This window comes from Aulonocara sp. 'chitande type north' Nkhata Bay, linkage group LG1 (genome assembly GCF_057382095.1).
Source record: "Aulonocara sp. 'chitande type north' Nkhata Bay isolate Kocher_YH1m ecotype deep benthic linkage group LG1, A_spYH_male_GT1.1, whole genome shotgun sequence".
Taxonomy (NCBI): domain Eukaryota; kingdom Metazoa; phylum Chordata; class Actinopteri; order Cichliformes; family Cichlidae; genus Aulonocara; species Aulonocara sp. 'chitande type north' Nkhata Bay.
The window spans coordinates 14,114,160-14,134,913 of NC_141344.1; the positions used below are offsets into that span (position 1 = coordinate 14,114,160).

A 20,754-nucleotide genomic window follows, 5' to 3' on the forward strand; every position below is an offset into this window, starting at 1 on the left:
TGGTGTGTGTGTGTGTGTGTGTGTCACTGCTGATCAAAAGGGTCATATAACATACAAACACAAAAGGTACATCCTTGGTCATAAAGAGGGTAGTCTCCCCCACCCTAGATGGCACGGTGAGGAAGTCCAGCAGTTAAAGCACTTAGACTAAAACAGACATAGCTACGTTAAAACAATAAAACAAGGTGCGACCTCTCCCACGCTCCCAGGATGTGGGGGGTGAACCAAGCCTGCAGCCTGCTAGAGATCACACATCTTGTCACTACACAATTGATTATATGCCTCTAAGTATACATGGTTAAACATTTCCTAATACAAATAACTACAAACAGCATCCTACCATAAGCAAACTTATATCACTAAAAGATTATACTGACTACTAAATACAATTTTCCATTGACAATTACACATAACATTATGTGTGTGTTGGATTGGATGGGCTGCCTCTCTCTCTCTCTACACACACACACACACACACACACACACACACACACACACACACACACACATATAAGGAGAAATCATTAAAATGAAATGAACATGATGTACAGAATTTAAATAAAGGTATTTAGTGGTTAGACTCTGATGGCACCACTTGGCGGAACGGTATCCCAGTGTTGATAGGGATTAGATCAGGACCACCTGGAGTTTAGACACTGGTGGACGAGAGTACAAAATACTTGATGATGTAATGGTAGGTGCTAAACTTTGCCAAGATGGATCAGACAGAAAAAAGTTTTAGTTTTATTTTTCTGATTCATATATTAGACCAGATGCAATGTTGAGAAGAATTTGTGATCACATTTAAAAGGGAACACTTTTCAACTTCAGATGTACAGTATATACAAAAGATATCTGCAGTTCTACAGTTGTATTGCTCTACTGCATCATTTTGCACACTTTTAATCAATATATTCACAACTGTCATAAAATAAAATGTGACATTTTGCTTTGATGGGATCTTTATTTGAAAAAAGAAAACAACAACCAAAAAACATATTAATAGACATGTTATGATGCTACCTGTGCTACCTTTCTTTCTTTCTTTTTTTTAACTAAATGTATTCTCAGTGACGTTTCCTTGTTTGAAGACCAAAAATATGTCTTGTACTGTTCTTGTCCAAGAGTTGATCCTGAGTTAAACTAGAAGTGTTTTGGTAGTGTGGTGCAATTTGGATAACACATTAACTGTTGTGTTGAACTGTCAGTAAAAAGGACCGTAAAGATCTAGTCTAAAAGTATACTGTGCGTGATTGCAAATATATATATATAAAAAAACACCCAGCACGCCCCTGCGGGCGGTTTATCCTTCAAGCTCGGGTCCTCTACCAGAGGCCTGGGAGCTTGAGGGCCCTGCGCAGTATCTTAGCTGTTCCCAGGACTGCGCTCTTCTAGACAGAGATCTCCGATGTTGTTCCCGGGATCTGCTGGAGCCACTCGCCTAGCTTGGGAGTCACCGCACCTAGTGCTCCGATTACCACGGGGAGACCACCGTTACCTTCACCCTCCACATCCTCTCGAGCTCTTCTCTGAGCCCTTGGTATTTCTCCAGCTTCTCATGTTCCTTCTTCCTGATATTGCTGTCATTCGGAACCGCTACATCGATCACTACGGCCGTCTTCTTCTGTTTGTCTACCACCACTATGTCCGGTTGGTTAGCCACCACCATTTTGTCCGTCTGTATCTGGAAGTCCCACAGGATCTTAGCTCGGTCATTCTCCACCACCCTTGGGGGCATCTCCCATTTTGACCTCGGGACTTCCAGGTTATACTCGGCACAGATGTTCCTGTACACTATGCCGGCCACTTGGTTATGGCGTTCCATGTATGCCTTGCCTGCTAGCATCTTGCACCCTGCTGTTATGTGCTGGATTGTCTCAGGGGCATCTTTACACAGCCTGCACCTGGGGTCTTGCCTGGTGTGATAGACCCCAGCCTCTATGGATCTTGTGCTCAGAGCTTGTTCTTGTGCTGCCATGATTAGTGCCTCTGTGCTGTCTTTCAGTCCAGCTTTGTCCAGCCACTGGTAGGATTTCTGGATATCAGCCACCTCCTCTATCTGCCGGTGGTACATACCGTGCAGGGGCCTGTCCTTCCATGATGGTTCCTCGTCTCCCTCCTCTTTCTTGGGTTTCTGCTGCCTGAGGTATTCACTGAGCACTCGGTCAGTTGGGGCCATCTTCCCAATGTATTCTTGGATGTTCGTTGTCTCATCCTGGACTGTGGTGCTGACACTCACCAGTCCCCGGCCCCCTTCCTTCCGCTTAGCGTACAGCCTCAGGGTGCTGGATTTGGGGTGAAACCCTCCATGCATGGTAAGGAGCTTTCTTGTCTTTATGTCAGTGGCTTCTATCTCCTCCTTTGGCCAGCCTATTACCGCAGCAGGGTACCTGATCACGGGCAGGGCGTACGTGTTGATGGCCCGGATCTTGTTCTTACCATTCAGCTGACTCCTCCGGACTTGCCTGACCCTCTGCAGGTACTTGGTGGTTGCAGCTTTTCTAGCGGCCTCTTCATGGTTCCCATTCGCCTGTGGGATCCCCAAGTACTTGTAACTGTCCTCTATGTCTGCAATGTTGCCTTCTGGTAGTTCAATCCCCTCAGTTCTGACTACCTTCCCTCTCTTTGTTACCATCCGACTACACTTCTCCAGTCCGAACGACATTCCAATGTCATTGCTGTATAGCCTGGTAGTGTGGATCAGTGAATCGATGTCTCGTTCACTCTTGGCATACAGCTTGATGTCATCCATGTACAGGAGGTGGCTGACAACTGCTCCGTTCCGTAGTCGGTATCCATAGCCAGTCTTGTTAATGATCTCACTGAGGGGGTTCAGGCCTATGCAGAACAGCAGTGGGGACAGAGCATCTCCTTGGTAGATCCCGCACTTGATGGTGACTTGTGCTATGGGCTTGGAGTTGGCCTCTAGTGTTGTACGCCACATCCCCATTGAGTTCCTGATGAAGGCTCTTAGGGTCCTGTTGATCTTGTACAATTCTAGGCATTCCAGTATCCAGCTGTGGGGCATTGAGTCATAGGCCTTCTTGTAATCAATCCAGGCAGTGCACAGGTTGGTCAGTCTGGTCTTGCAGTCTCGGCTGATTGTTCTGTCTACCAGTAGCTGGTGTTTTGCGCCTCTGGTATTCTTGCCAATTCCTTTCTGTGTCCCGCTCATGTATTGACCCATGTGCCTGTTCATCTTAGCCGATATGATGCCTGACAGGAGCTTCCATGTAGTACTGAGGCAGGTTATTGGTCGGTAGTTGGAGGGGACCGGTCCCTTCTTGGGGTCCTTGGGGATCAGGACCGTCCGGCCTTCAGTTAGCCATTCCGGGTGTCTCTCGTTAACTAGCAGCTGGTTCATTTGTGCTGCCAGACGCTCGTGGAGTGCAGTCAGCTTCTTCAGCCAGTAGGCGTGAACCATGTCGGGCCCTGGTGCTGTCCAACTCTTCATACTGGAGACCCTTTCTTGGATATCTGCCACTGTGATGGTTACTGGACCCTGTTCAGGGAGGTCGCTGTGGTCTGCCCTCAGATCCTCTAGCCACTGAGCATTGCCGTTATGGGTTGTGTCCGTCTCCCATATGCTCTTCCAGTATTGCTCCGTCTCCAGCCTTGGTGGTGCTGTTCTCTTATTGTTCCCTTGCCACTGAGAGTACACCTTTGCTGGTTCTGTGGAGAACAGCTGGTTTATTCTCCTGCCTTCTATCTCTCTGGTGTACCTCCTCAAGCGGCTGGCCAAGGCTGTGAGTCTTTGCTTGGCAGTTTCCAAGGCCTCAGGTATGGACAGCTTGCTGTATTTCTTAGGCACCTTATTTGTCGCACCTTGCTGCAACTCCGTTAGTTGGCTAACCTCCCTCCGTGCTACTTTGATCTTGCCCTCTAGCCTCCTTCTCCATGGAGGGTACTGCCCCTTATATATATATATATATATATATATATATATATATATATATATATATATATATATATAAAACAATCAATTATTTTAAATTTAAAACTGTATGTCTTTGAACTGTTCATTAAGCAGCTATGGGGTTAAGAGAAGGATCCAAGATGCAGGCACTGTCTTTGATGCGAGTGAGCTTTATTATCAGGAGGTGAAAACAAGCAAAAGCTAGGATGGCGAGGACAGAACTAAGCTGAACTGGGAAAACTAGTGAACAAACCTGAAATCATAACATGCAGGGAGGAACACGGGATGATGAGCAGAGAAACGCAGATGGACCGACAACGAGCAAAGGCAAACACACACTTTTAAATACACGGAGGGAAACAAGGAATAGCAAACAGGAGGGAGACACGGCTGAACCTAATTAACATGACGAAACAGGGATGGCGGAAAACTGAATACAGTGACACCAGACATGGACCTTCAAAATAAAACAGGAAATAGACAGACTGAACTTACAGACAGACTCAGAGACACGAAACAGAGAGAGCCAGAGTACAGGGACCAGAGTGGCATGAGGAGCAAAGGAATCCAAAACCTACGAACTAGAAATACAAAACAGAAACCAAAACACTAGTAAACACGAATCAAGAAGAAACCACAGACTAATAAAAGATAATAATACAAAATCAAAACACCGGGTAGGACCCTGACAGCAACCCTGCAAACTGTGATTTTGCATTTATCTTAGATTACAAAGTGTTAGCAGGCACCACTTTGACAGAGGAGCATCTTCCATTTTCTGTAATGATTCACGGTACACTGGATTAAGCAATATGTTTATGAAAAAGTATTAGCACAATCTTACTGTATTTGTCCTAAACATTTACATTTTAGGAAGTGGTTTGTTTATTTCAAATAAAATCAGATGCTTTTTCTATGATTTTAGCTTAGCTTGTGTAATTTTACACTACACAAACAGCTTAATTTTCAAAGATGCCTCTGTCATAACAGCTCTGCATGAAACATGACAAGACAAGAAACAACAACAGTTATTCTGTAAATTTGACAGTTGATGAAAGATGAAATTTAGTAATCATAAGCTACAAGTCTGTGTTTGCTTTGCTCCTCTGTGCAAAATTTTTTAAGGTGATTCTTTCACATTAAACATGAAGCAGTGATTCATCGAATGAGTGAGTGTGACACACGTTGATATTCCTTTAGTATTAGGTGAGTATGGATATCACAAGTGCTTAAACAACATAAAGAAAGTACGTTGAAGCATGGCGAGGTGGCAGGCAGGCAGGTGCATGAGAGGCAGAATGATGTGCCAACCACAGCTATATAATCGGGGAACAGAGAGCCCAGGAGTTCTCAGATGGCACTGATGAGCCTTTCCCCGCAGGGGTCATCAAACCTGTCAGTAGACATTGCAGAGAAAAGGATGGTTGGATTGTATTATGGGTGTGGATAACTCAACCTGGAGAACTAGACTGGGCTTAAGAGGCTTTGAGCGATAATGGTGAACTATGATGTAAATTTTTCACATCAACAAGAAACCCATCGTTGACATTTAATATTCTTCTTTTGGCTGCCTCCTGAATGGCTCATCTGCCTCCATCTCCTGCTGTTGCATGAATACTCCTCTCATACTAGTGAGTCTTCTTCACATCATCCACACTTTTCGTCTCCATATTACATTCTTTGTCCAATATATCCCTCCTTTCACTATCGCTCCCCTACACATGCATAAACCATCTCAGCCTTGCTGCTAAAATTTTGTTGTCTCCAAAACCCTTATATCAAATAAGTATTTTTTATTGGCATACTTTATGTATAAAATAATAAGGGTGTGATATCTTGCTGTATCTTGTAACATATACAGCATAAAAAGTGACCAGAAGATGTGTTGTAAGCTTCCACTCAAAATTTAAATAGGTGGAAAATGTTGAGAAAGAAAGTGTTGCAATGTGGCATAATCATGCTAGGCTGTGGTTGCGCCTGTAAAAAAATGAAAAAAAGTTTTAGTTATTTTCTCCTTTTTTCATATATTATATTATCTGTTGTTACACTGTGAATGTGTTCCATTAATGTTTTTAAAGTGTAGACTGAAAAATATGAAAAAAGGTCCCACAAATTTAGGAGGGGAATTGAAAGAAGTTCAGTTTTGGTTTGTGATTTGTCCGGTGCTGAAATATATATAAAGAATACACACTACCAGTCAGAAGTTGGGACATACCTTTTCATGTATTTATTTTTATTTTTTTTCTACATTGTAGATACATACTGAAGACATCAGAGATATGAAAAAAGATATATGGAATTATGCAGCAAAGAAAAAAAAACTTTAAATATGTTTTATATTTTAGATTCCTCAATGTAGCCACCTTTTACTCTGTTGGCAGTGCTGCAAACCCTTGGCCTTCTCTCAACGAGCTTCATGATGTAGTCACCTGAAATGGTTTTCACTCTACAGGTGTGGCTTTAGGGTTCATTTGTGGAATTTCTTGCCTTCTTAATAGGGTTGGGAACATCAGTTGTGTTGTGCAACAGTTAATGGTTAACTATTGGATACATTTGAAAGGTCATAAAAAAATCAATCTGTTAAGAAAGTGTTAGGAAATTGTTGGGAGAGGGGAAAGGATTTTAAAAATAGTTTTGGGTGGGTTGGGGATGATAGAGCTGGAGCATTTAAAGTATATGACAAAGAATTTAGTCAGACATTATTGTTGCCTTTAAGGCCTACATGGACATGGAAATACATTAAGGTAAATAGATCATTATATATTAAGAATATTAAGAAGAGGAAATTTACAACAGATATTTGTCAAGAATTTTATAATAGATTGGAGAACAAGTACAGTGACTATTTACAGTCACCACAGCAGTCATTTCATTGTTTATAAATCCCTCCATGTTTGACGTCCACATGACTTCAGAATTCCCTGTACAGAAACAGAAACAAGAGCATTAAAGTGAATGTTTGTTCGCCCGGTCTTTCTGGCAGATGCAGAGTTATGGGCTGTAATTTAAAAGGTCCTCACATACAAGGTCTTAAATAATCAGGCCTGATCTTATCTTAATGACCTTGTAGCACCATATCACCCTATTAGAGCACTTCGCTCTCGCTCTGCAGGCCTACTTGTTGTTCCTAGAGTATTTAAAAGTAGAATGGGAGGGAGAGCCTTCAGTTTTCAGGCCCCTCTTCTGTGGAACCAGCTTCCAGTTTGGATTCGGGAGACAGACACTATCTCTACTTTTAAGATTAGGCTTAAAACGTTCCTTTTTGCTAAAGCATATAGTTAGGGCTGGACCAGGTGACCCTGAATCCTCCCTTAGTTATGCTGCAATAGACGTAGGCTGCCGGGGGAGTCCCATGATGCATTGAGTTTTTCCTTTCCAGTCACCTTTCTCACTCACTATGTGTTAATAGACCTCTCTGCATTGAATCATATCCGTTATTAACCTCCGTTTCTCTTCCACAGCATGTCTTTTATCCTGTCTTCCTTCTCTCACCCCAACCGGTCGCAGCAGATGGCCGCCCCTCCCTGAGCCTGGTTCTGCCGGAGGTTTCTTCCTGTTAAAAGGGAGTTTTTCCTTCCCACTGTCGCCAAAGTACTTGCTCATAGGGGGTCATATGATTGTTGGGTTTTTCTCTGTATCTATGAAGCGCCTTGAGGCGACTTTTGTTGTGATTTGGCGCTATATAAATAAAATTGAATTGAATTGAATTAAAAGAAGTCAACATACTGCTCTCTGTGACACTGAAAACTTTTGACTCCATGATGTTGCCATCTTTCCAGATAGTTGCTGTGTGAGTTTCTCCAAGCACGAGTATCAGTCGAAAGGAGCAACAACATTGTCCAGTGCCACACTGTTGTAAAAAGCAATTCTTCTTACTGTGGGAAATAATAATACAAAATGTTTAAAACAAATGATATTTATGACATCTTATGCTGATTAAGCTAATCTTACATTTTTATGTACAGCATTTTCACCCAATGCCTCCATCCCACATTTTTATTTCCTCTAGCTTACAAAAGCCAGTGTTATAATAAGACTAAAAAAAACCCCAAAAAAACCATCTCAGTCATACCCGTCTACACTCTGGAGAGTCAAACTGTACTCAGTGCAGTTTTGTAGCTCCAGCTGACACAACATCAGCTCGTCAAAGTCGTTGGTACAGTCAAGACTGGAGTTAGTTGTCTGAATATTTCCTGCACGAAACATAAATTATAAATTGTGGCTCATTAAGAATTCACACATAGAATAATCCATTACAGCATTTGTTCACTGTAATGTACATACTAGAGAGAACTGCTGCAGTCGCGATGTGTGCTAAAAGAAGCAAGATAACAGAGATCCTGGTGCAGACTCGTCTGGAAAAGAAAAGGGGAAACGCAAAAGGAGATCTTTTCTTTCAACAAACATGGCGGATTCAGTAAGAAAGACAACTCCAAGTTAATCAGTTTACCTATTTGAATCCATTATGAAACAACTGAGTGCATTTTTTTCTGCTATGGAAAACACTCAGCTACGGTCTATATCCTGGGAATGCGAACGCTGCTTACGCCCTAGTGATGGGTCGTTCGCGAACGAAATGGCTCTTAGAGCCGACTCTTTGACGTGAACGACGCGAGCCGGCTCCTTATCGCGAGCCGTCACGTGGTTTTTTTTCTTTCTTTCTCTCAGCCTCTCTCTCGCACTTTTTTTCCGCTTCACTCTGCACGCGAGCCTTGTGCTTTACGCTGGGCAGAGGGGGGAGGGGCGGTAGTTACACTCAGTAGCACAGGAACAGAGCCAGAGAGAGAGAAAGAGAGGCAGGGACAACAACATTAGAAAGGTATAGTAATCATCCACAACTATTTTCGGTTGCAGATGATAAAGGATTGAGAAAGTTTATTCATGCAGGTCCATATGACAGAGAATATGCATGTTCTTTTAGTTTTCATATTATAATTTATATTTAATTGTGTTGTGGTTTGCAGTGTTTTGTGTTCTTTTCACTTTAAATTTGTGAAAGGAAAAAGCTGAAAATGTAAATAGTTAAAACTTGAAATGTGAATAGTTGATTTTTGTATTAGATGATTTATTTATTACATTTTATGTGGAGTGAATAAATAAAAGTATATTTACGGTGGCCCCTAGAGACAAAGCACATACAAACTTCAAATCACGTACGAACTCTGAAGCATGTACAAACTCCAAAACACGTAAAAACACGTACAAACTCCAAAACACGTAAAAACTCCAAAACACGTAAAAACACGTACAAACTCCGAAGCACGTAAAAACTCAGAAGCATATAAAAACTCAGAAGCACATAAAAACTCAAAACACGTACAAAAGAACAACAGAAGTGCTCCAGGATGCTGGGCGCAGTGTTGAGCCTTTGTTATCTTGTGGCTACACAAGCCAGCAAGTACCAATGACCGGATTTGGTGTGTGGTAATAACAGGTAAATGAACTTTTTTTAAAATTATTTGAATATATATATGAGTGCCTGTGTATAAATACACAAACAATACACACATGCTTTCAATTGTGTAATTTAAGTGATCTAGTAGCTCTGCTTTGGAAGTTCAGTTCATGCTAGAAATGTGTTTTGGAGTTTGTACGTGTTTTGTCTCTAGGGGCCACCGCATATATTTATATATAAACATATATAAATAAAACCACTTGTTTTTACGTTAGTAATTCCTTTTGTGCATAATTTTATATTATTGTTAATAATAAATTAATTAAAGCAACAAAACAACCTGAAGAGCCGGTTCGGAGCCGAAAGAGCCGGCTCTTTTTAGTGAGCCGAACCGAAAGAGCCGGATCTCTAAAAAGAGCTGGAAATCCCATCACTATTACGCCCAAGTCTCACAGTCTTCCTGTTATGGGAGCAATAGAAGGATATATTGCGCCACATTAGGGGAAGTCAGTCCTACTCACATTTCTTAAGGAAGACAGAACCGTGCGCATAAAGCCCACAACAGTAGTCGAGGGGGAGTTGACTCAAAAAAGCTACTGAAATCCCAGTGTTTGTGTAGAGTGAGAAATTGGGTATGCATTATCTGACACAGCCGTATTAAATACTCTTAATAAAATCTATTTTATACTTCAACAAAGGTATTATCACCTTTGTTGGTAACGTATTACCAACATTGACATTTACATTGACATGTAAATGTTTAGAAAGAAACCCATCATTGACATTTAATATTCTTCTCTTGGGTGCCTCCTGAAGGGGGCACAATGGCTCTCCTGCTGTCACTTGAATACTCTTTGCTTACACTGGCCTTCTGCATGTCCTTATTTACTGCATCTTGTGATTTTCTTTGTTGTCTCTCACTTTTCGTCTCCATATTACACATTCTTTGTCCAATATATCCCTCCTCTCACTATCGCTCCCCTACACATGCCTAAACCATCTCAGCCTTGCTACTCAAATTTTGTCCCCAAAACACTTATATCCAGTGAGTAGTTTTTTTATTGGCATACTTTATGCATAAAATAATAAGGCCGTGATATCTTGTTGTATCTTGCAGCAGAGATATACAGCATACACAGCATAAAAAGTGACGAGAAGACGTGTTGTAAACTTCCACTCACAATTTAGATAGTTGGTAAATGTTGAGAAAGGAAGTGTTGCAAGAGTTGTAGATCTTGTTCATGTGGCATAATCATGCTAGGCTGTGGTTGGTGCTGTACAAAAAAATGAAAAAAAGATTCAGTTATTTTCTCCCCTTTTCATATATTATATTATCTGTTGTTACACTGTGAATGTGTTACTGTTTTTGAAGTGTAGTCTGAAAAATATATAAAAAAAAAAGGTCCCACAAAGTCAGGAGGGGAATTTAAAGGAGCTCAGTTTTGGTTTGTGATTTGTTCTGTTGGTTTTCTTTCACACACATACAATCAGTAAAACTTTACTGATATAACTGTTACTGTATTGCAGCACAAAACGGCTGACATGTAACTCAACTGCATTAAGGTTGATGTTATTTTCCTGCTATGCCCAACGGCCAGAAAGAAAAACCAACATTGGTTAAATACTTACTTACATACTTGACGATGACGTTGGTTGGGTGGGTTGATGTACAGTCATATATGTACAGGGTTGTACAGTAGGGGGCTGGGAACGCAGCCTTGCGGGGATCCGGTGCTGTAATATATATAAAGAATATACACTACCAGTCAGAAGTTTGGACACATTTGATGTTTTTTTTTTTGTTTTTTTTTTTAACTTTCTACATTGTAGATACATACATACATAAAACCTTTTACTTTGTTGGCAGTGCTGCAAACCCTTGGCCTTCTCTCAGTGAGATTCACGATGTAGTCACCTGAAATGATTTTCGCTCTACAGGTGTGGCTTGTCATTGGTTGAATTTCTTGCCTTTTAATGGGGTTGAGGCCATCAGTTGTGCTATGCAGAAGTCAGGTTGGTAACACAGCTGACAGCCCTATTTGACAACTGTTAGGATTCATATTATGACAACAACCAACCAGCTAAGTAAGACAAATGACAGTTCATCATTATTTGAAGAACTGGAGGTCAGTCAGTCCAGAAAACTGCTAACACTTTGAATGTGTCCCCAAGTGCAGTTGCAAAACCAACAAATGGCAATATTGGCTCACATGAGGACCGCCCCAGGAAAGGAAGAGTCACCAGCCTCAGAAATCATTCCCAAAATTAACAGATTACTAGGGACTACTAAAGATTACTAGCGACTACTAAGAAAAAGCAACAAGCAGAAGAGATTGGTTTGAGCCAAGAAACCAAGGAATGGATATTAGACTAATGGAAATCTGTGCTTTGGTCTGATGAATCCACCCGCCTTGCCTTCGCATGACACAGAAAAGGTGAAGCCAGGTCTCTACATGCATGGTTTCCACTGTGAAGCATGCAGGTGAGTGCATTTTCCTCTGTGCTGTGTGAGGCTGGAGGTTGACCTGTTCTGAACAACTATTGGCAATCAGCTCATCAGCAAATATACAATGATTAATTTAAAAAGACAATGGAATAAATAATGTATTTAGAATGATAGTTATTCCATTGTAAATATCTAACATCCCTCCTAAAGTTTGAAAAATCCTAAAAAGTGTAATCTGGATTTTCTATGACATCAATGCTCAAAATTTCACTTGGCAATCTAGAATAATATAAATATTTTTCATTGTAAAAAGTTAATTATGAAATCAAAATTGACTCTAGTTCAAAGTCCTTATGTGCTCTTGATTTGAATTTCTCATCACACTAAGTCATTGACTCCTGTTTATTCTTTATTAAGAGCCTTCTACAGCCATCAAACTCTGCATATACTCAACATTATGATGTAAAAAAAAATAGATATCTTTTTATAAACGTATTACAATGAAGTCAGTGTTCAAAGTGTAATACTGTAATACTGATCTTGCCCCCGGCCCACCTCAATTTTTTGTTCTTGTGCCGGTGCCTCTAAGGCGATACTGAGTTTCGCCAGTAGGTGGCAGTAGCGACTCAAACAAATGAGTGACTGGCAAATCCCTTACAAAAGTAACGCAGGCCAGTTTTGGTAATGGAAGCCTTCAGTAACACCTAACTGCTGTTTTGCTGTGTTTCAGAGCAATAAACCTCAATTTGCACCTGGATGAACCTTGTCTTCCTTCAGCATGTAACAGTAACATAAAGTTATTCTGGCTTGTGATCAATTTGTAAGTGATTTATGAGTCAGTTATGAGACTAGTTAACCCCTACTAAATCTACTATTATATGCTATTGTTTATTATTAGTACATTTTCTACATATTACGCCATACCAATAGGAAAAACTCTGGGCCAGACACAAACAATCAATTAAATAAATGAAACAATGAATATCTAATGCGTGTTTGCATGCTCACCCACATGCTCCTCTGCTCTTCTCCCTGTACACCAACTGCTGCACCTCCACCCACCAGTCTGTCAAGCTAATCAAGTTTGCAGATGACACCACCGTCATTGGGCTCATCTCTGACGGGGATGAGTCTGCCTACAGGAGGGAGGTTGAACGTCTGGTGTCCTGGTGCAGCCACAACAACCTGGTGCTGAATGCCCAGAAGACAGTGGAGATTATTGTGGACTTCAGGAAGCACACAGCCCCCCCCCCCCCCCCCCCCCCCCCCCCCCCCATCATCCTGACTGACACCCCCATCACCTCTGTGGACTCATTCCGCTTCCTGGGTACCACCATCACCCAGGACCTGAAGTGGGAGCCCACCATCACCTCCGTCATCAAGAAAGCCCAGCAGAGGATGTACTTCCTGAGGCAGCTGAAGAAATTCAACCTGCCAACACGGACGATGATGCAATTCTACACTGCAATCATCGAGTCCATCCTCACCTCCTCCATCACCGTGTGGTACGCTGGAGCCACTATCAGGGACAAACAGAGACTGCAGCGTGTTGTGCGCTCTGCTGAGAAGGTGATTGGCTGCAGACTCCCATCTCTGCAGGACCTGTACACCTCCAGGACACTGCGGCGTGCAGCCCGGATCTCAGCTGACCCTTCTCACCCTGGACACAGTCTGTTTGACCTGCTCCCCTCAGGCAGGAGGCTCCGGTCCATTCGCACCAGAACCTCTCGCCACAAGAACAGTTTCTTCCCCTCTGCTGTTGGACACATGAACAATAACCACATGACTGTCCCCGCCACTGACACATGACCCTACGCTGTGTCACTGCATCATTTCATGTCTGGCACTGATCACCACCTGCACTCATGTATATATCTTTCTACGTAGCACTCATAATTCTTATTCTCATGTATATATCTCATGTATATCTCATGCACATATCTTTCTTTCTACATAGCACTTTAATTCTTATTGTTTGCACTGAAGCACCGCAGCAATTTCCTAATGTTGTAAACCTCAACATCTGGCAATAAACCCATTCTGATTCTGATTCTGATTCTGCAGGTGAGTCTGTTTTGGTCATGTGATTTCATGCAAATTCACAGTGCAGAGGCGACAGTGTCTGCTCATGCTGAGAACACAATATGGAGGCGGACCCTGATAGACATCCAGCCTCCAAGCAACACTGAAGGAAGCCAATATTAAACATCTGAATTAAACAACGTGAACAGAAAAGAGCTACATTATCAGGAGTATTGACTAACTACTGAAAAGTTTATAATAAATGCAGCACTATTTGTATGACTCAGTGTAGCTGTAAATGTATTGTGTTTATCATTACTATATGCACATTAGTCAAGCTTTCAGATATGTGACCCCCTCCATTGTCATTAACAGGATTACATTCTTCTTTGTGGGTTTTGTTTTTGCTATCGGTTTTGTGCTCTCATTTATTAACGACTTTAATTTGAAGTACCAATCTCTAAAATGGGTCACCGCATTGGGATCCAAGTTACAAATGATACGCAATGATGCTTGAAGAATTTAATATTAAATTGTTTGTGCAGACTGTACAAAGTACAGCATACTGTAGATCATTGAAAGTCTTCAGTAATGTCTATTTGAAGCAAACACATCTCAGAGTAATTCACTTTGAACATTTTTTTAACTCGGGAAAAGCAAAGAGATTAAAGCTCACTTGTTTTAGCATTCATGACAAATTTAACATATTTTGGTCTTATCAGTATTTATACATTCCAGTAATACATTTCAAATGTCCATCCATCCATTCACTTCCGCTTATCCTTTTCAGGGTCACGGGGGGTGCTGGAGCCTATCTCAACTCTCATGGGGCTACACCCTGGACAGGTCGCCAGTCTGGCACACAGAGACAGACATCCATTCGCACTCACATTCACACCTATGGGCAATTTCGAGTTTCCAATTAACGTAACCCACTAACTGCATGTCTTTGGCCTGTGGGAGGAAGAACCCACGCAAACATGGGGAGAACATGCAAACTCCACACAGAAAGACCCTGGCCTGATGGTGGAATTAAACTCAGGACCTTTTTACTGTGCGGCAACAATGCGAACCACTGTGCTGCCTCATTTCAAATGTGTTATTTACAATTAAGTGAAAACAAAACAAAAGAAAATAACTTGAATTTTGGATATAAAAACAACATGACAAATAAAACTTTTTTCCTAAACATTTGTTGAAAACAAACACTTAATAAATTACGGTTATAATTATAGCCATATAATATCTGAAAATTCTTCAGCAATGTTTCTTTGAAACAAACAGAGCCCAGGGTAATTCACTTTGATTGAAAAGCATTCTAATGGCAACATGTACATCACTTATACCCTAAGTTTGTTTTTATTTGAGATCGTACACCATAACTGAAAGCCCATTTCAAACCTACACAACAACCTTCTACGTAACTGACTTGCACTTCCCGAGAAAAATAACCACTGTTCAGTCGACACGTACCACGACGACCTGAATGGTGTGGAAGGCTGTGGTGTAGGGATAAATGGAGTTTCTAGTTCCAGCGTCATGTATGAAGTAGATTTATCGCAAAAGTCAAAATAGACCTTAAGATTTACCCTCTGGTGAATGCATTCAGAAACTTGCCCAAGGATATATTGGCATGCAGACTGAAGTAACCTTACATTAGTAGATGACCTGCTCTACCTCCTGTGCTCACCCCTCAAATCCACCGGTCAAGTCAGACCTTTAAGGGTCGGGTCTCCCTTGTAAAAGAAATCTTTGGTCTCAATGGGACTAAACTGGTGAAATCAAAGTTAAATAAATAAAATAATGTTTGTTATGAGTACATTTTAAATATGCTGAACCTAAGTGTTCTCACAGTGCAAATCTTTGACTTACTATATAGAATAATTTCCAAATGACAGCAGGATCATATTCTATAAGAAACAGTTATCATGAGATCATTTTCATGCATCCATGTATTAGAAAGAGCTAAAACTGAAGTTATGGTCACAACACTACACACTTTGATAGCCACTCTCTGTGATTATTGGTACAGAGCAGTTAGTAGATTTAAAACAGGTGGGTACTTGGAGTTCAGAGACACGCTGCCCATCCTGAACTGGAACAACTGGGCTTAAGATGCTTTCAGGGCTGTTTCTAAGTGACTCCTCCTCCGACTTGTCCAAATGTTCCTTATGCTCAGTATTTCTGTGCTCTAAAAGCGAAGCATCAGGCTGCCTCACCAAACTTGGAATTTCCTGATAGTCGTCATCCACTGCAAGAAAACTGTGTGACCCTATGGGCACACATATGGGGACCTCTTGATAGGACATGTCTGTTGATAGAAGAGGTGAAACCACTGATGGTGAAATACCACTTAGTTGTGCAGGAACTTGACAAGCTGGTATCTGGTGATCCGGACATCTCTCCATTCCACTGTTACTGGGATGGTAAATAGAGTCACAAAGCATTTCAGCCGTCCCCTGGGTGTTTAAGTTGTCTGTCATAGTCTGATGTAAACAGCCAGGAAGAAGGAAGTGATAGGTTTTATTTTCAAATGCAGATACTCCAGAACTCGTTTCAGAGAATAATTCACTTCCTTGTGTATTGTTTGACTGTGTCGGGAGACTGGTGCTCACTGGTAATATTGGGCAAATATTTGGGAATATTTTACAGAGCTCATTCTTAGCAGCTTTAGCAATAGAAGATTCTCCATTCACAGCAACGGGGCTTGCAGTATTTGTATAACTTAGATCAGAGGAACCCGTGCTGACCCCACTGCTTTGCTGAAGGCTTCCACAGCTTGTGTCTGTCAATGACACCTTCGACCTGAATACAAAGAAACAATTACTGAAACTGCCAGATATAAATCCTCAAGGAAATGTCTTGTAATGGTGATGCATCAATGCAGTCAATACTAACCCCAGTTCACTGTCATCTGGAATAAGGGTCTCAACATGTATGGGGATGGTAATGATGGGTTCAAGTTTCAAGACCTAAGCAAAATGAATGAACAGTCTTAAACATTTCAGTTGAAGGAGGAAAATCTTTTGGAACTTTAGTATGTTTCTCAAAGTGCCTTTTGTATTCCTTAAGATATCATTTCTGGTTGACTTAGTTTGCCCTGTTTTTGGGACAATAGGATTTAGTGACTGATTTTACCGTAGAAAAAACCTGTTAAAAAATGCAGAGCTGGTTTCTGATTTCAGCACAATTTCTGTTAAATCATAGCGTTTGTGAAGGCCATTTGACTCCAGGGCTGATTATGCCATGAACAATGAAAAATTAAATATAGTGTCACTTAAGACAGGCCACAAATTCAAGTTCAGCTGTAGTCCCTGCAGATCAGCTGATTTTTAGTGCCAGTCTTCATCAGCTGATGGCTAAGCAGATACATTTCTATTCTAATCGCCAAATGTTGTCCACTAGATGCATTAGATTTTCTTTTGACTATAACAGTCCTGATAAAACTGCTATTTATAGACCAAATGTAAATCCAATTATGGCAAATGATGAAAAAGTGATGCAATATAATAATTTAATGAAAATCACCAACAGATTTTAAATTGTTAATAATTATTAATAATAAAGTAAATGAATGCAACCATTGAAGTTAGAAGTTTTTGACCTCACCTGTCTCACCTTCTGCTCACTTGGATTAATATTAAGAAAAGAGGGATTTGTAGTTTTCGGAACTGCATCGTAATAGATTTTTCTCAACCTAAAAGGAAATGTAGGAAAAAAATGATGACCCCATTCAAATATTTAGGGGAAATATGCACTGACCGAGGCACAAGAAAAACTTGTTGATCTACATGACTCACTTTGCATAACAGCCATATTTAGCAACGCTGAGGATGACTGCAGCAATGCTGAGGGTGATAATGATAACCAACATCAGGTTGTGGCGGGAAGGACCTGTGAAATAACATGTATGAAACAAGTTTAATAATTGCAATCTTGCACAGATGTTATACAGCAGAGAGATATAGTAGGATAAAGTGCATAGCATATGCTTATATGTCTGCTAACAGACTTGTATTTTGTGTTAGATGTGTTGTGTTGATGACACTGTGTCACTACTTAATGCTATATAATTCCTAAACAGTTTCTTCATATTGCCTCAAAAGGATAGTTTTTAGTTATTTTTTTATACCAATGAGTGTCCCATTGCATTTTTTTTTACTCTATGCAGCCTCCAAAATGTAAGTTACAAAGATAAAATATACATTTTTTAAAAAGTCTTCATACTCTATCTTATGCTATACACGGTATGAATGTTCAGATCGATACTACTTAAAACAGGACATAGCATCATAATTTATTGATTTATTGTTGCTTTGTTGTTCAGGAGATTTAAAAAGAGAAATTAAAACTGTACATATTATACATACAAACTTTTTATCTCTTTGCTTTTGAGATTTCCACAGATCCTTTATATTCGAATACACTTCTAAATTCACTTTTAATGTTACAATCTAAGCTGCTCATCTCCACTTTTCTCTGGAGACAACAGCTTACATGATAGTTAGTTTGAGAGTTAATATTAAAACTCATATTATTTTTCAGCTGAATGTGTAATAGAAATATAATTAGGGCCTCTTAACACAGTTAAGAAATACAGAATTTACTGTTTTACAACTGAATAAAGACAATTCTTACCAGTTTCAAATTCCCACTCTTTGCTACTGTCACTGAACTTGCCACTCAGACTTAAGAAGCTTTTCACGCTGACCACATATGCTGAACTGGGAGCCAGGTCTTGACCTTTTATTACATAGTAATTTAGTTCATCAACTGTGGCTGGTTTGAAAGGTCCAGATGTCTAGTATGGAGGAACAAAAATGAGTTTGACAGTTGTCCATGTTTACATCTCCAGAACAAATAGTTACTGTGGCATTGTTCCTACCTTTTCTGTTTCTCCTTTTTTATAGTAAGTCACCACAGCAGTCATTTCATTGTTTAAAAATCCCTTCATGTTTGACGTCCACTTGACTTCAAAATTCCCTTCGAGTTCATTGACTGATTTGATTGTTGGAGTTTTTGGTTTTACTGTACAGAAACAAAAGAGCATTAAAGTGAATATTTGTTCACCTCCAGAGAGTCTTTCTGGCAGATGCAGAGTTATGGGAAATAATTTGAAAGAAGCCAACGTACTGCTCTCCATGACATTGATAGCTTTTGACTCCATGATGTTGCCATCTTTCCAGACTTTTGCTGTGAGAGCTTCTCCTAACACACGCATCAGTTTGAAGGAGCAACAACACTTTCCAATGCCACACTGTTGTACAGCGCAGTTCTCCTCACTGGGGAGCAAAGGATAATATGCAAAACACTTTAAACATTCATATGCCACAGCATATTTACACTGTCAGCCACAGCATTGAAACCACAGACAGATGAAGAAAGTAACAAGTAATGACTACACATTAAATGCAGTGTTAATGATTAACCTTGGATTCCAGTTACACCCAACCAATCATCTTTGGATCATGCTGACCTCCTGCTACAACAACGCCACATTTTTATCCTTTGTACACATGTCCCACATACTGAGGCAGTGTTACTCTAGTTTACTAAAGTCATTGTTTAAACAGCACAAAAATTATGGAATAAAATTAACAGTGCTCATCTATTGACATATTCCCCTGAATCCCAAAGAAGATTAACAGACAGAAAAGCAGCTGAAATTTGTCAACTGTTTAACACTTATTGATTAAAAAAACAGCCTAAAGAAACAAAAACAAATTTGGGAAAACTGTACATATTGTAAAAGTACAATATGTTTGTTCTTCACAAGAATGTACCAACCATTTAACTGCCATAGCTTATTATTTTAGTTTTTTGCTGTTTTTTTTTTTTTTTTTAAAGTTTGATATAACTCTGTGCACATTCATTTTACCTCTCAGCACCAGTAATACCGAGTTTGCTGGGATTTCCACTGAGAACTTCCACACAACAAGAACTGTCTAGAAAGTGAATGAGGAACACAACGAAGAGCAAAAATCCAAACATCCCAATCTAACTGAGAATCCACTCAGAGTGCCAATGCAAGTCCGGTCCACATACAGCCGACCCAGGAACCCCCACACAGGGCAGATACCCTCAGATAAATCGTGTCTATACCCGGACACGTAGGAGCTAGTAGCAAAAGCAGCACCCAGTCAAAGTAAGCCTGTTGGTTTTAATGCCATGGCTGATCGGTGTAATACTAAAATCATCGATTAAAAACACACCGGGCATACTTGTCTTGGACTTGGAGAGTCATGCTGTACTCAGTGCAGTTTTGCAGCTCCAGCTCACACTGCATCACCTGGTCAAAGTCGTACGTACATTCAAGGTTGAAGCCAATTGTCGGATTCTTTCCTGAACGAAACATATTATACAAGTACGAAAATTATGAGTGCTCACACAGGGCTCACACAGACTATCTAATTACAGTATTAATATTATTATTATTATTTTACTGTAAGCTACATACCAGGAAGTACGGCCGCAGTTATGTATCCAAAAAGAAGCACGGTATAAGAGATCCAGTTGCAAACTTGTCTGGAAGAAAAAACGAAAATAAGATATTTTCTTTTAACAAACCTGACGGATTCGTGAAGAAAGTCAAATTTACGTTATCCAGGTTACCTGTTTGAATCCATTACGAGACAATTTAGTTCGCGTATTTTCATAGAAAGCGGTCTGCTCGGCTCCAGCCTAAATCCATTCGCACAGTGTGTCTCACAGTCTTTCTCATGTGAAAGCTGTTGCAGAATGCACCACTCATTTAGCGGAAGTCAGACTCACTGACTTTTCTTTGGAAGGACAGAACCGTGCGTATAAAAACGGGGGAGGGGGGAGTAGGCTTACTGTAAAACACTGTAAAATCCCAGTTTGGCAGTAGAGTGGGAATATGGAAAGTTATGGAATAAAAACGATGGAATCATTTAAATTAAGCAAAATTTTCCTCTTTCTTTTTCCCGTGCACATTATCGACAGGAACTAACATTA

General features: G+C 40.5%; 2 protein-coding genes across 4 annotated transcripts; both read right to left on the reverse strand.

Annotated features, from left to right (window-relative positions):
• Positions 1-4,987: 4,987 nt before the first annotated feature.
• On the reverse strand, positions 4,988-8,502 carry LOC147338801 (uncharacterized). 2 transcript variants are annotated; one of them, XM_086280752.1, is made up of 5 exons: positions 8,367-8,502; positions 8,201-8,271; positions 7,989-8,109; positions 7,643-7,791; positions 4,988-5,309 (listed from the first exon to the last, which is right to left on the reverse strand). In XM_086280752.1, exons 1-5 carry the CDS (start codon positions 8,378-8,380, stop codon positions 5,233-5,235), a joined length of 432 nt encoding a protein of 143 aa, XP_086136878.1. In that variant the 5' UTR covers positions 8,381-8,502; the 3' UTR covers positions 4,988-5,232. The 2 variants fall into 2 exon arrangements, with proteins under 2 accessions (XP_086136878.1, XP_086136809.1); XM_086280683.1 differs by lacking the exon at positions 4,988-5,309 and adding an exon at positions 6,121-6,837.
• A 5,529-nt stretch (positions 8,503-14,031) lies between these two features.
• LOC147338802 (uncharacterized) lies at positions 14,032-20,518 on the reverse strand. Of its 2 annotated transcripts, none has more exons than XM_086280850.1 (10): positions 20,392-20,518; positions 20,237-20,304; positions 19,992-20,121; positions 18,913-19,061; positions 18,665-18,807; positions 18,418-18,580; positions 17,580-17,673; positions 17,389-17,476; positions 16,678-16,751; positions 14,032-16,584 (listed from the first exon to the last, which is right to left on the reverse strand). In XM_086280850.1, the coding sequence occupies exons 1-10, from the start codon at positions 20,433-20,435 to the stop codon at positions 15,771-15,773; spliced, it is 1,767 nt and encodes a 588-aa protein (XP_086136976.1). In that variant the 5' UTR covers positions 20,436-20,518; the 3' UTR covers positions 14,032-15,770. The 2 variants fall into 2 exon arrangements, with proteins under 2 accessions (XP_086136976.1, XP_086137046.1); XM_086280920.1 differs by having other exon boundaries at positions 14,033-16,584; positions 20,001-20,121.
• Positions 20,519-20,754: the final 236 nt, after the last annotated feature.

What these genes read in the sequence shown, in the direction of transcription:
- LOC147338802 (XM_086280850.1), bottom strand. Translation starts at nt 20,435, where the DNA reads ATGAAAATACGCGAACTAAATTGTCTCGTAATGGATTCAAACAG. An exon ending in AGAGTGGGAATTTGAAACTG is followed by an intron (nt 17,674 to 18,417) that starts GTAAGAATTGTC and finishes GTTATTTCACAG; the next exon opens with GTCCTTCCCGCCACAACCTG. An exon ending in CCAGATGACAGTGAACTGGG is followed by an intron (nt 16,585 to 16,677) that starts GTTAGTATTGAC and finishes CTTTGTATTCAG; the next exon opens with GTCGAAGGTGTCATTGACAG.
- LOC147338801 (XM_086280683.1), bottom strand. An exon ending in ACTCTCCAGAGTGTAGACGG is followed by an intron (nt 7,792 to 7,988) that starts GTATGACTGAGA and finishes TATTTCCCACAG; the next exon opens with TAAGAAGAATTGCTTTTTAC. An exon ending in TTTCAGTGTCACAGAGAGCA is followed by an intron (nt 6,838 to 7,642) that starts GTATGTTGACTT and finishes GTTTCTGTACAG; the next exon opens with GGAATTCTGAAGTCATGTGG.